The following is a 14,280-nucleotide window of genomic DNA, read 5'->3' as shown; positions in this document are numbered from 1 at the left end:
GAAGAAGAAGAAGAAGAAGAAGAAGAAGAAGAAGAAGAAGAAGAAGAAGAAGAGGGCAAGATTTCAACGAAAAAAAGACAAAAGAGGAAAAGGAGGAGGGAACACAAAACGAAATAAATAAGCCTCCTACAAATATTAAAAAATAAACACATAATAGAAAACTCAAACAGAAATTAAATGACAACAGAAGGTACGTCAAACCCAGTGTATCAGTTGTTATGTCATGGAACAAAATGTCAAACATATATAAACCAGTTAAAAAACAGAAAAACCACCAGAGGGGGTTAGGAATCGCCAAATGTGTTAAAGCGGGCGGCTGCAACAAAGCACAGAGCTTCAGTCAAAGCGCATGCAGGCTTCCATTTTCGAAATCCTTTACCGACCTCATCACATGCCAGCAGAGAAATTCATCACATCCCCAAAGATATGAATTTGAGGTCATCATCAGAGAAATCTAATTGCTTATCGCTGTCCTAAAACATCAGACTGCATGATTCATCAAGTAGTGGAGTGTCACAAGAAGCAGAGAGGAGACACCAATCAATGCACATGCATGGCCAAGTGAGTCAGGAACCCCGCTACGAAGAAAGTAGCCTGAACAAACCCTGATTCTGTACATCAGAAATGGTGCTTTGTATAGAAATACCTCTATGATGTTATATTTTTGCAAGTGTTTCTGTTATGCCATGCAAGTGTGCACAAACAGTAGGAATACCTCTCATAGCTATCTGTGCTCCTAAAAACCTTGTGTAGAAAATGATTCCCAAGTATATCAAGCACCCATTAGCAGTGTTTTTAAGAAACCCTTTTCTGCACACATAAAGGCAGTTTGCCGTAGTTTCTCATCTAGAATGACACACTTGCTCCCAGCCTTTCTCTCCCACAGACACACACAATCACTCACTTATGGTCTGATCTAATTCAATAATAATACCAGCCCATAAGACAGTCAGAGATCAGTTTTGCTGTTCTGAAGCAGGAAACTGAAGGAAGGCTATAGAGATGATCTCCAGTCAAGACAAAAACGGTGTTATTTCAGATCGAGCTATCAACTGCCAGTTGAGTCCGACCGCAGGGTGACAGTAGAAATGCATTAGTGTGTGTTACAGAAGGAAGTTTCCAATAAATCAGGGAGGGTGGGTGGTTGCCAGGGAGGAGGAAACGGGTGGCAAATAATAACAAGGAAAATGCTAATGCTAACAAGAGCTAGCAACATAATTGTTGAGCTTTACAAAAATGAAAGAATCTACTCCACAATGAAACTAAATAAAATAAGTAAAGATTTAACAGATAATACAAATCTCATATTAAACACTTATATTTATTTTACGAGACAGAAACAATATAACATAATACAACATAGCCCTCCACCCAACAGATATCTCTCCATCGTGACCTCCAGATGAGGAAAGTATGCACTAAAAACCAGCGATGCTCCGCTGTAAGGTTTGTGTAGATGTAAGTCGGTGTTGAGTGTGCATTCATGTGTTACCTTGTTCTTGTTCTTAATGAAAGGCCACAGTTTGCCCTTGCTCTTGCCCCCGGTCCTCTCCTTGACCTCTTTGGAGTTGGACAGGCTGGTCTCAGACACCGTCCTCTTCATGGCCTGGCCGTAGTCCTCAAACTCCACATCGCCCGGAGCCTCAAACCCTGACTTGTAGGACTCCACCACCTGCTGCGAGTCCTGATGGGGGAGAGAGGATGCACCAATCAGTGACGGCCTTTCCCTTTATGCAATTGTATTCACTTTCAAGGTCCCCTATTCTACTGTTTTTTATCAATATATTATAGGGCTCAGATACAAAACATGTCTCTGAAGTGTTTGGCTCGAAATAACAAATAGATCATTGCAGCATCCCATAATCCCCTCTGTTTCAGCCCTGTTTCAAAAGTGCTGATTCTCTGTCTGTTACTTTAGATGAAAATAAGGAGCCCCCCCCCCCACGCCCCTTTTGACCATTTCACACCAAGGCTTTTCCCGTTCAAGCTCCGTGCTAGAGCTTTTCTGGTTCGGAACCGGTTCGGCTCCCGCTCTATTCACACCGCTCAGTCTGACTTGTGCTGCGTCATTGCGTCATCGGTTGCGTCATGACGTAACCGTTTGAGGCCGACAACTTTTTGGTGCTTGAAACAAACCGGAATCCGGAGCTTAGAGGCGGCTCCGCTGCGGTGTGAACAGGAAATCCCGGTGCTTTTCAAGCTCCAGCTCCGAACTGGCCCTGAACCGCGTTGGTGTGAAAGGGGCATCTGAGAGATATTTGGTTAAAAATAACACAATGATGCTCAAGGAGGAGATTCAGGTGATAAGGTGGGGGGGGGGGGGGGGGGGGGGGGTTACCTTGGTTGGTGATTGGCTGATGGTGACACAAGCCAAAAAATCGTCATGACATCATAAAGTGGCCAAAATCTGATTTTCAGACAGGTTTTTATATAAATGGATCAGGACAAAAAGTGAGCGAATCTTTTTTCCTGAAACTTTCAGACTCTCTTTACACAGAGGGGACACATGTTTATGTATAAAAGATATGAAAAGGAGGAAGTTTGCATGATAGGTGACCTTTAAAGGAGACATATGTTGCTCATTTTCAGGGTGCTAGAATTGTTGGGATTTGTGTATTTGGGGCTTCTAATATAAAATGTGAACATGCTTAAATGTTCATAAATCCCATTGTTTGTTGTCATACTATCTTTTCCGGGTTTCCATGTCTGCTCTCTCTGTGTCTGTGCGTCATCATTGCAGAATTACTGTAACAGGACAGTAGTGTCACTTTTGACCTATTTACTAAACTGTGTATCAACAAAGTTGTGAATTTAAGTACTGATGGCATGTGTAAAGGCACATTTTCTACGGAGTACGGACTTTTAAAGTTCCCAGTGGATTGAGTGTTTTGATACTTTTCACAGTATTTATATAGACTATACCTGTTTTATAATTTACAAAAAGGACATGAAAATGTAGGGCCTTTAATTTTAAACATCAATGGAACAATCACAACATTCAAAGCCATGACCAAAAAAGCAGGCTCTCTGTTTGTACAGATTGTCCAGCTTATCAGCCGGTCTGCAGCACAATGGAGACCCTCCTATTTATATTTTTTTAATTTCTCTGAAAACAGTTCATGAATGTGTCATAAAAGCAGAGCGAGAGAAGGAGACTGCTGTTATCCAGTTGTTGGGCCACAGATGAAAGAGGGAAAGACCTAAATCTGTCAGGCAGGAGTTATGGCAGAAACACTGAGGTCGGGACACAGCCAGGCTCCTTTCACACAGGAAGAAGGACATTAATCAAGTGCAGTGTGCATCAGCCTCGATGAACTGATAACACACTGAGGGTCTGGTTTGGAGTGAGGTCAGGGGTCAGAGATTGTGTACTATGGCCATGAGAGAAGACTACGAGAGGAAGAGAGACAGAGACAGGGAGAGAACATGTGATGTGTTGCAACAGACAGTCTCAGGCTGGAGTCATCTCCCTGGAGCTGGGCCACGCAAACAGCTAGACAGACACACACACACACACACACACACACTTCCCTCGAGGGATTTCTCTTTAACGCAGACAAACACTGCCTTCAATTTCAATTTCCAAATAAACAATAATTAGCCATGGGACACAGTGTCAGCCAAAACGGCTTATTAGCTGCAACGTTTTGCAAAGTGTGATCTGCAAATATAACTGTCTCACACTACAGTGAGCACAATAGAGTGCCACAGTGACGCGTCCTAAAACCCGGAAGTTCCTTCGACAAAAAGGCAAGGCAATCTCTCCATAGGATTTTGGAAAATAGCTGGAAATAAGGTCTGTGGTTGAAACACATTTAAGAGACGGATCACGTTTTATTCAGCCGGATCATATCCACATGTCTACCCTACTTTTATCATTTTATAATCGTAAATCTAATCGCCAGAAGCAAAATGCTAACGTTATGCTATAAACGAACTACAGCAGGGTCGCTGCTTCAACGTCACGCCAACTTAAGATCCATATTCAAACATACAGATTATAAATGGTACGAGTGGAAGCGTTTGTTTTAACAGTTTGCAGGAGACAGGTACTTGCTTTCAAGCAGAACAGGGGCAAACAAAGTTAGCGGGAGTGTTTACGTGTTCGGTGTAATGACGCACAACGGCCTCCACAACTTCTGTATTCCTATTCAGCCACTTGTTAACAACCACACGTCAACTCTTCAGAAATCACCAGTGGGGTCACTGCTGATGGATTTAATGTCGTAGAACAAAACGTGATCCGTCTTTTCAATGTGTGTCAACCACAGATCTTATTTCCAGCTATTTTCCAAAATCCTATGGAGAAATCCCATTGGCTCTGAGACGAGGGAACCGGTAGTGGTAAAAAAAAAAAGAAGTGGTAACTCACTTCCGGGTTTTAGGACGCGTCACTGTGGCACTGTATATTTACTTAATATGCAATACTAAAAAAGCTATGATGCATGAACAAGTTCAGTTTTCTAAAAATATATTAGAGAAATTATGCCTTTTCTCTCTCAGGAAGTCCTTATGAACGTTATTCCAGTAAGAAATGCAGCATATAACCTTAACCCTAACCCTTTGGCCTAGTTTTGTTTAAAATGGTCAAAAACAAAAAGTTGGAGTCTATAAGAAGCAAAGAAAGTTAACTTTCTTCTATTTATAGAGCAGGTAAAAATAAACAGTTAATCTTTTGGAGAAATAACTAATTATTCTGGCACATATTAAGATGAGAAGACTAATACTGTTCTAATCTTTGTTCAATAAATACAAGGCTACATAAAGAATTTTGTTTTTGGCAGGGCCAGGCTAACTGTTTCCCCTTAATATCAGTGACTATGCTAAGCTAACCAGCAGCTGGCAGTAGCTTCATATTATGAGGCAGACACAACATCAATCTTTTCATCAAACTCTGTCCCCCCATAAAAAATCAAACTATTACTTTAAATGCAATGGACCGTAACCCTGCCTCCTCTGCCACCACTCTGTAAGGACTTTCTTGTTCACAGGTGGGCTGTTTGTATTTTTAAAAGGCCCCCAAAGAGTACCAACCCTCCCGCATTTGTTGCTTAAATGACAGCCTAATCGGTCGTGTGTGGGCTGTGACTGACACACAGGCTGAGTGAGTAATACGTCCCAGATGGTGTTGGGGGTGTGTGTGTGTGTGTGTGTGTGTGTGTGTGTGTGTGTGTGTGTGTGTGTGTGTGTGTGTGTGTGTGTGTGTGTGTGTGTGTGTGTGTGTGTGTGTGTGTGTGTGTGTACATATATTTCATCGCTGTGTACTCACAGTCTTGGGCTCGATGGACTCGGCGGCTTTCGTCATGCCGTCTAAACATTTCCCCACGATGGGCAGCACTTGGCGGTCCACGTCTGCAAACGTCTTCATGCACACTGCTACCCTGTCAATTCGTTTCTCCTCCATGTCTTGAAGTTTCTGTGGGATAAAAAGCAGGCATTTTAATACATAAATACAAGATTTATTAGCTTGGGTTATAAAATGAATGAGAGATGGGAAGAGCTTTAAAATGAAACACAGCCAGTTTGGATTTAAACTGGGCTGCCTTTGAGACATTGAGCATCAAAGATTTGACAACACTTTCATTTTTCTAAATGTTTGACCCTATTTTGAAAATCAAGCATCAGAGAAGTGAAAAAAGATTTGAAACAAACAAATGAGCACACAAAATAGCTTTTACTGCACTCGTCATCATGATGTGTGTTTCCCACATGTTTGGAATATATTTTTAGTTGTCGACCCAGAGGGGAGGGGGGGGGGGGGGGTGGTGGGCTGCAAACTTGGATTCATAAGCTCACTAATGATCGCACATGAATGCACTGTCTTTTTAATGTGAGTACTCTGCACTTTCAAATGCATTTTCATACAGCATTTTAAAAGAGTTTTGTGCTATTGCGCTCTCATAACATGTATTTTCAGACTATTGTAAAGAAGCAACATCCAAAACACACATTTAGGTTCTAATGCTACTAACTTTGTGTTTTTGAGTCTGTAGATTTCTTCTAAGTTTACTGAAATGTACTATTATATAATGATTAATTTGCTTATTTAAACATTTAATTTCAGAAAATATGAATATCATAGTGATACAAATTATTTACGCCATTCACCTGTAGTTTATTGCGAAGTACCGGTAGTTAGAATTTTACAATTAAGGTATTTGAGCTTTTTTGTTTTGTTTTTACATATTATTTACCCAAATACATTCCCATCTATTTAATATAGGGTTTTTATTATCAAGTATCATTCACAGCCTGATTTATAAAACATGATAGATAAACAGATACACTCTGTGGTTGAGTCCATTTTTCATCACTTGAGGCTCTTGTCCAAAATTAAACTGGTTTTATCCTTTTTAGACTTTGAGCGTGTAATTCCTGCCTTTGTTTCTACGCGTCTAGATTACTGTAATGCACTTTATGCCGGCCTAAACCAGACTTTGCTGGCCCGCCTGCAGCTGGTACAACCCGCAAGTATGAACACATCACCCCAATTCTGGCTTCCCTCCGCTGGCATCCTGTCCCTTTTATAATTAATTTTAAGATTTTATTGTTTGTTTTTGAATCACTTAATGGGCTGGCCCCTAAGTACATCTCTGACCTCCTACAGGTGTACACCCCATCAAGGGCTTTGATGTCGGCTGATCAGCTGCGGCTGGTAGTGCCTAAAACAAGGAAAAAGACCAGGGGAGACCGAGCCTTCTCAGCGGTAGCCCCCAGGCTCTGGAACGACCTGCCACCCCATGTCAAATTGTTGCCCACTCTCCAAACTTTTAAGGCCCGCCTATAGACCCACCTCTTTTCCCTCGCTTTCGAGTCAGTCTGAGCTACTGTATGCTCTACCTATTTTATGCTTTTATTGTCTGTCCATAGCCTTTATGTGCCTTGTATTTATTCTCATGTGTGCCCTTTATCTATTCTTATAATGTTATGTTCATTGTGAAGCACTTTGGCAAACCCTCTGTTTTTAAAATGTATATAAATAAAGTGGATTGGATGCAAGAGTTTTTGAACCTAACTTTACCCAATGTCCAGATTTTTCAGTCAACAACAAATCAGATGAAATGCTGTGCTGTCACATTTACCTGGAATATGTTGGGGATAACTGTGAAGTAATGTTCATTCTGCTCCTGATTGAACTTCTGCAGGTAGGCGGAGTAATCGCTCTTACTGTCAGAAGCCATCTGGTGCCTCATCTGAGCTTGCTGTCGTGCCTGAGGAAAAAAACAAACACAGAAACATGCTCATCAGAAACACGGCAAACCTCAGTGTCTCCTGATCAACACGGACATATGGGTCACACGCACACACACACACACACACACACACACACACACACACACACACACACACACACACACACACACACACACACACACACACACACACACACACACACACACACACACACACACACACACACACACACACACACACACACACACACACACACACACACACACACACACACACACACACAGACACACACACACACACACACACACACACACACACAGAGCATAAGAACCACATTATTTGACACATTTGTGCATGGGAGTGTTCATGCATGTACGTGTATACGTATAAACATAAAGCTTGTGGACACAAGGTCACAGGTGCAATTCGAAATCAACAGCCATTAGCATTTGTTTTCAGTCAGTGTATGACCTCATACATGTATACAAAGAGAACTGCAACAGCCCTGCACAGGCTGCAGAATGAGGGGATTTGGATTTTGATTGCCCGCCCAGTCTGGCGTATCTCTACTGTCGATAATGTTGATTATTTTAAGCTAGTTCAGTCTCAGGCAGGCAGTCAGAAACGCAGCAGGAGCAGCCTATTACAGATCCAATGCAAGCAGATGGAGATGAGATTATCTCAGCTAGACAGTGGGGTGTGTGTGTGTGTGTGTGTGTGTGTGTGTGTGTGTGTGTGTGTGTGTGTGTGTGTGTGTGTGTGTGTGTGTGTGTGTGTGTGTGTGTGTGTGTGTGTGTGTGTGTGTGTGTGTGTGTGTGTGTGTGTGTGTGTGTGTGTGTGTGTGTGTGTGTGTGTGTGTGTGTGTGTAGCTAAGTATTCTGTTTCCTCTTTCCATCAGTGGTTTCATTGGGTCATCTATAACAAAGAGTTACTATAACCCTGTTATGTCAAACTCCTGAGGGAAATATTACAAGGATCCAGTTTTCACCCACGCACTGATCTGAGACGAGAGTAAAGACTCTCACACTCACACATATGGGTTAGTAATAGACGACATACTAAAAGAAAAGGAGGACATCAGAGTGGAGACACTCGTCGTCAGACACAATGGTACATTATTTTCCGGCGCAGGAGGGATGACAGTTAATACCTCGGGTGGAAAATGATATTCACAGTCTTAAGAAACAAAAAAAGGAATGTGAAATCCAGAGAAAAGCTAAAAATCACATGTGAAAGTCCAGCTGTTTAAGTGTGCATGCATTGTGGGATGTGTGCAGTGCTGCTGTAGGTGCATGCAAAGTGGTGCCCAATGTGTTGAGAAATGATGTGGGTAAACACAATCACCATGGCAACATGGCAAACTTCATAACAAGCTGCTGTCTCTGCAGCAACATCACATCCTGTTGTCAGTCTCTGGAAATCACCCTTTTGTTACTCACACACATGTGCATGTGTGAATCCATGTGTAAATGTCCACCTTCTCACATATTTATCACCAGTATTTATCTTTAAACCTAAGGTAAATATTATGATATCAGAAAATATGGGCTGTTTAAAACCTCAATTCTGATACTACCTGCCTTTCTGCTGCTTTCACGTTACGACTCAAATTAAACAAATTGCTTTTTAAATAGAAAAACACTTGAGGGATTCCTCTAGTTGAAAAAATGTAACATTGCACTGAACACTAAGGGTACCAACAAAACTAAAGTCCTTTTAAAGGTCACCTATTATGCAAAATGCACTTCTTCATGTCTCTTCTACATCAACATGTGTCCCCTCTGTGGAAAGAGATTCTGAAAGTTTCAGGAAAAAAGATTCTCTCTCTTTTTGTCCTGATCCATTTATATAAAAACCTGTCTGAAAATGAGCTCATCAGAATTTGGCCACTTTATGATGTCATAACGATTTATTTGGCTTGTGTAACCATTAGTCAATCACCAACCAAGGTAACCCCCCCCCCACCTTATCACCTGGATCTCCTCCTAGAGCACCATTGAGTTCTTTTTAACCAAATCTCTCTTAGAGGGGCGTGGGCAGGGGCTCCTTATTTTCATCTAAAGTAACCGACAGAGAATCAGCCCTTTGGAAACAGGGCTGAAACAGAGGGGATTATGGGTAATGCTGCAATGATCCGTTTGGTGTTTGGAGCCAAACACTTCAGAGACATGTTTGTGTATATATCTGAGACCTATCATATATTGATGAAAAACAGTATATTAGGGCAGGGGTTCCCAACTTTTCATTAATTTCAGAAAAAAAAAAAAAAGGTTTGAGAAACACTGCGCTAGTGGATTGTCAAAGAAAAAAATGTCTATGCAAACGTTGTTATTAATAATAATAAAAAAATTAAATTATAAAAAAAATTAATACATTTTTTAATATATTTTTCTTTTTTTTAAATTTTCCATTTTTATTTTGTAATCATCTCGCGACCCCCACTTTGGGAACCCCTGTATTAGGGGACTTTTAAAGGGGCCTTATTCTGCTCATTTTCAGGTGTATATCAGTATGTAGTGTCTCTACTGTGACATGTCTCCGTGCTTTAATGTTCAAAAAGCTCTATTTTTCTCTTACTGCCTGTGCTGCAGCACCTCTTTTCACCCTCTGTCTGAAACCAGAGCCCAGTCTGCTCTGATTGGATAGCTGGCCGGCTCTGTTGTGATAGGTCAACTGCTTAGAGATCAGGTACAACATGTTGGAGCGCTAGCCAATACAAAGTGTGAGTTTTCCATAGTGATGTCATTATGTTAGAGAAGTAAACAAAGGAGTCCAATGGAGATGTTTCAGTAAGGAAGAGAAACCCCCTCTGGAGGGAACACAGGGATTTTAGCCTTTGCAGACCATTTACATGCACAAAAACCTATACAACTACAGGAAAGGGAAATCCCCCAAAAGCCTAATAGGGCCTCTTTAACAAAAGAAAGATTGTTCAGAACGGTATCGCAGTCTCTCTAATATGTTTATCGCGCAACGGGAGGATAAAAACGATATATGATGGAGCCCTTGTCTACCTTTCTAAAAATATCTGAAATGAATGTTTTTGTAAAAGCCTTCTCTCTTTTCTCCTTGCACCGTCCACACATATAAACCTCAGGGTTAGAACGTGTTCAGCAGCAGACAGCGAGACAAGCCACTACAGAACAGGGAGCCGATCACAGTCAGACAGGACGGAGCGAGGTCACAGCGACCCGGACCAGGTCATTGTGTCAAACTCCACGGGAAGGCATGTGTGTGTGTGTGTCGAGACAATAGTCGAGACAGTGTGTGTTCCCACAGATATAACAGACTCTCCAAACGCTGAACCTACCTTGTGGGAACTTCGCTTCAAGGCATTGCATAAAATAGATAAGCAAAAACACACAAACAAAACAAAAAAGAAGGATTGTTAGCCGTTTCCAGCTAAACAACAGGTTGCCATAGATGCACTTCCTGGCGTGTCATCACTCAAAAGGGGAAATTGGTACAAACAAGTTGAAGAGGAGTGCAGAAGTGTTATTGTTTGCGATGCTATAATATGACTCAGGATCTCCTTGATAGCAAGTCTGCGAGTGTGTGTGAGGGTTGGGGGGGGGTCCCTCAAAGAACTGTTAACAGTGTGTGGGTATCTGGGCTGCAAATCCAAAACCCCAAATTGAGGGGTTTGTTTGCCAGAGGAGGAGTGGGAACAGTTCGAGGTTTGCTCCAGCTGCGGGAAAACCACAAGACCTCAGCTCAACAAACTAACAGGGAGACACCGCACAGACAAGTAACTTAGCCTAGTCCTCACTAGTATCAAAGGGATCTGAAAGTGGCCTTAAGACGCAGAAGACCAATGTTAACAGACATAAATACACACATAACTAAAACAAACTATGCCTGTTATGTATTTTCTTCCTCGCCTATCATGCATATTTTTTGTCTGACCTGAACCTACTTTCACCACAAAACTCCAACTGTGACACAAACACAAATAAGGCTAGGGTTGTGACATGTCATTCCTTTGGGGGATAAATACTCAGAGGTCCTCTAAATATTGAAGGGAAAATGCCACAGAAAATAACACATTGAGACACATGATCGGCTCTCACCAAAACATAACTTGAGCAAAAATAAATGGTACTTGACTTTTGCTTCATTTTCACCCTAACATAGCAGATGCAGCGTAACGATAGAATAGTAGTGCTTCTTTTATATGCTATTTGCAATTGAGCTAAATAACCTTTACCACTAAGGATGTGGAGAAGTCATGAGGCGTCACTTGAGTGTCTAAACCACAGACTGACACAAAACACAAACTTCCTTTCTCTTTTTTTTAAACCTCCGAATATTCTCGCGCCCTTTCTAGACTCTAGTTAGAAAGATCACAGGTATTAAAACTAATCCCACAGATACAATACACCAATAAAGGACATGAGAGAAGAATTGAAAAGGAACATGTGGGAGAAAGATCTTCCACGCTGAAAGATGTGACAGTCTTCTGTATTCGTTTGACATTTCTGGAGAATGGAAATGGGAGTAGGTGAAAAATTGACTTGGGCCAAACGACCCAAACAGAAAGGAAAAGCAAATGAGAAAGCGATTATTTGTTGCAAGGATCTACACAATGGCAAGCAAGACGATATACAAAAAAGCATGTTTGTTTTATTTTTTGAGGTATGTAGGATCGTTTGCCACAGCATCTTAATTACGGTACATGATTCAGGAGGTTTAAAGGGGTTTTAGGTCTGATAAAAAGCATTGTGTTTGAGGCCTTTAAATACATTTCTCATATAGTTTCCATTGCTGCCTACTGTTTTCTGATGCATATTAAAAAGGGTTTAGATGTATTTCCTACTTTCATGGTTACTCTACCACCTTCAGAGACAGTTATAGAGAGAAATACACTTACACTTTATATAAACATTTGCAATTTGAGTTCTTTTTCCAGTGCAAGGTTATTCTGACCAGTAGTTAGAATGTCAACAATGGTGAGAATTAGAGCTTGATTGACACATACACTTCTTTCCTTTAAACAAAACATTAATGAATAAAACAATATGCACACTGTAAAAGTATCATGTTCAATGTGGTACTTCTGCTAAATAATAAATACTTGTTTTTGTATTAAATGAAGCATCTTTACATTTTAAGTGGTATGAAAGCCAATTAAAAAGTTTCAAAGTTTAGCATTAGCACTGGCAAAACTGAAGCTATGATCCTGCATGATGATTTGACTCCAGCATATTAAAGAGCTGTTTACATGATCACATTACACAAACACTGATACTAACTGAGAGCAATAATACAGTATTGACTGCTGTGAGTCTTTCACGCTTCAATAAATGAAATAACTGTAATCACACACAGCTCCTCTCTTGTTTTAGCGCTGGTTTCTGGAGCTGCTGTGCCGGCTCTTTCCAGTTGAGTTTCTAGTTCCAGTGTTCAGTGGTTGGAGCCTTTTGTAGCTTCTTGGCTGTATGTCCGTAGAGCAGAAAGGCTCTTTATTCCAGCCTACATTTGCATAATAATCGGGTCTGAACTGTGTCAACTCTGAGTCGGGGCTCTGCTCCAACAGCTGATGAAGCGGCAGGAGCACGCGCTGATGACCCATGATGCCTTGCGGGCGTGGGAGCCGTGTGGGTTAAAGGCTGAGATTTGATAGGGCTCTTTTAATTGGTTATGACAACAGGAAATGGAATCAGCTACAAGCCCAGGAGGCTCTGCGGCAACAAGTTCTGAATCGGATCATCGCTGCATCATGTGAGTGTGGGTAATCCCAGAAAAACAAAACTATATATTCAGATTATTCACTGTAAAAAAAGCCAAATAAAATGTGTGTAATCCACACACACATTAGAGCTGCAATGAGTAGTTCATTAACTAATAAGGCTATCAAAGGAATATAATCCACAACTGTTCTAAAAGACTGTTTGGCGCAGTGGTTAGAGCGTTGATCATCAGATCAAGGGGCGTTGGTGAACTCCATTACGAAACCCACCTCAGCCGCCACTGCGTCAGGCCGTTGTGTCCTTGGGCAAGACACTTTACCCGAATTTGCTCCTGTGGGTAATGTCAGCAGTAATGACTATTACATATCTAATATGTGTAATGTGTAATTGTAAAGCGCTTTGAGAACCTGGAAAAGCGCTCTAATAAAAAATGTAATGCATCATTAATATATATATATATTATTTTTTTTTAAATGATGATTTAAAGGGAAAGCCTGATACCTCCTAAAAAATATGGGCGAAATTCCTAATTTATTTTGGAAAGGAACTAGATATGACCTTGTCTAATTAGTATGTGAGATATAATTGGATTCGCTATTTGTTTACCAATTTATTGTCAAACCTTTTGGAAATGTCATATGTCCATTTACATAGTTTATAATTTATGTTGATTTAAATGATCTCTCTTTAGAATATTAATGTACTACTAATATCTGTATATTTCTGTACAGTATGTTCTTTATGTAAAAATTTTTTTTTTTAATGTATTTATCCTATTGTTATTATTCTATATACTGTACATAGTGTATGTGTAATGTCTTTTTCTGTTAGTTGCAGCCATAAAAACACGCAAACACAATAACACACAAAACAGCACAAGCATGGACACAAAGTCCTCTCTGTTGCTAAGGCTTGGTTTCTGCTCTCCAGTGATAATGAGGACTACTATCAGCTTTGTTTTGCAGGACATCACTGTGCTGCTGAGACAATGCCAGCCTTTACACACAGACCCTGGCATCAAACACACGGTCACTCAATCTTTCTGTCTTTCCAAGAGAGAGTCACGGCTTGGGGTGCATGGAAGGGGGAACAAAATGTTAAAAAAAACATGGCGAGAGAAAGGGGGAGGATGCTAGGTGGTGGGGGGGGCTAGGCAATCGTGGTAAGCATGATGAGAAAACGACAGGCTTGCGTGATTGGTGGCTGTAGAACAGGAGTGAGAGATGACACATACCTTTTCCACGTCAGCCTTAGTCACGTTAATGTCAGCATCCATCTTCTCAAAGTATTGCTGTGCTCGGTCCGCCTCTTTACAGTCCCTCTCAAACCTTCTTTTACACTGTAATAGAGCATAAGAAAGGCACAATGTAATAGAACACAGACATTAAACGTAAAA

The 14,280-nt window shown here is 41.0% G+C and overlaps 1 protein-coding gene across 19 annotated transcripts in view; it reads right to left on the bottom strand.

Annotated features, from left to right (window-relative positions):
• fnbp1b (formin binding protein 1b) overlaps positions 1-14,280 on the bottom strand; it is a 73,907-nt gene that overhangs the window by 17,774 nt on the left and 41,853 nt on the right. For 14 of the 19 annotated variants that reach the window (XM_079658275.1, XM_079658276.1, XM_079658262.1 and 11 more), the window contains exons 6-10: positions 14,119-14,223; positions 10,505-10,519; positions 7,083-7,211; positions 5,270-5,416; positions 1,493-1,684 (exon numbers count right to left, since the gene is read on the bottom strand). In XM_079658275.1, coding sequence (XP_079514401.1) covers positions 1,493-1,684; positions 5,270-5,416; positions 7,083-7,211; positions 10,505-10,519; positions 14,119-14,223 — 588 coding nt within the window. The remainder of the gene's footprint in view (positions 1-1,492; positions 1,685-5,269; positions 5,417-7,082; positions 7,212-10,504; positions 10,520-14,118; positions 14,224-14,280) is intronic. The other 5 variants (XM_079658273.1, XM_079658264.1, XM_079658270.1 and 2 more) reach the window with 1 other exon arrangement.

Source organism: Notothenia rossii (genome assembly GCF_949606895.1).
Source record: "Notothenia rossii genome assembly, chromosome: 11".
Lineage (NCBI taxonomy): Eukaryota > Metazoa > Chordata > Actinopteri > Perciformes > Nototheniidae > Notothenia > Notothenia rossii.
Note: the sequence above shows the minus strand (reverse complement) of the source record. Positions and strands in the feature narration are given on the sequence as shown.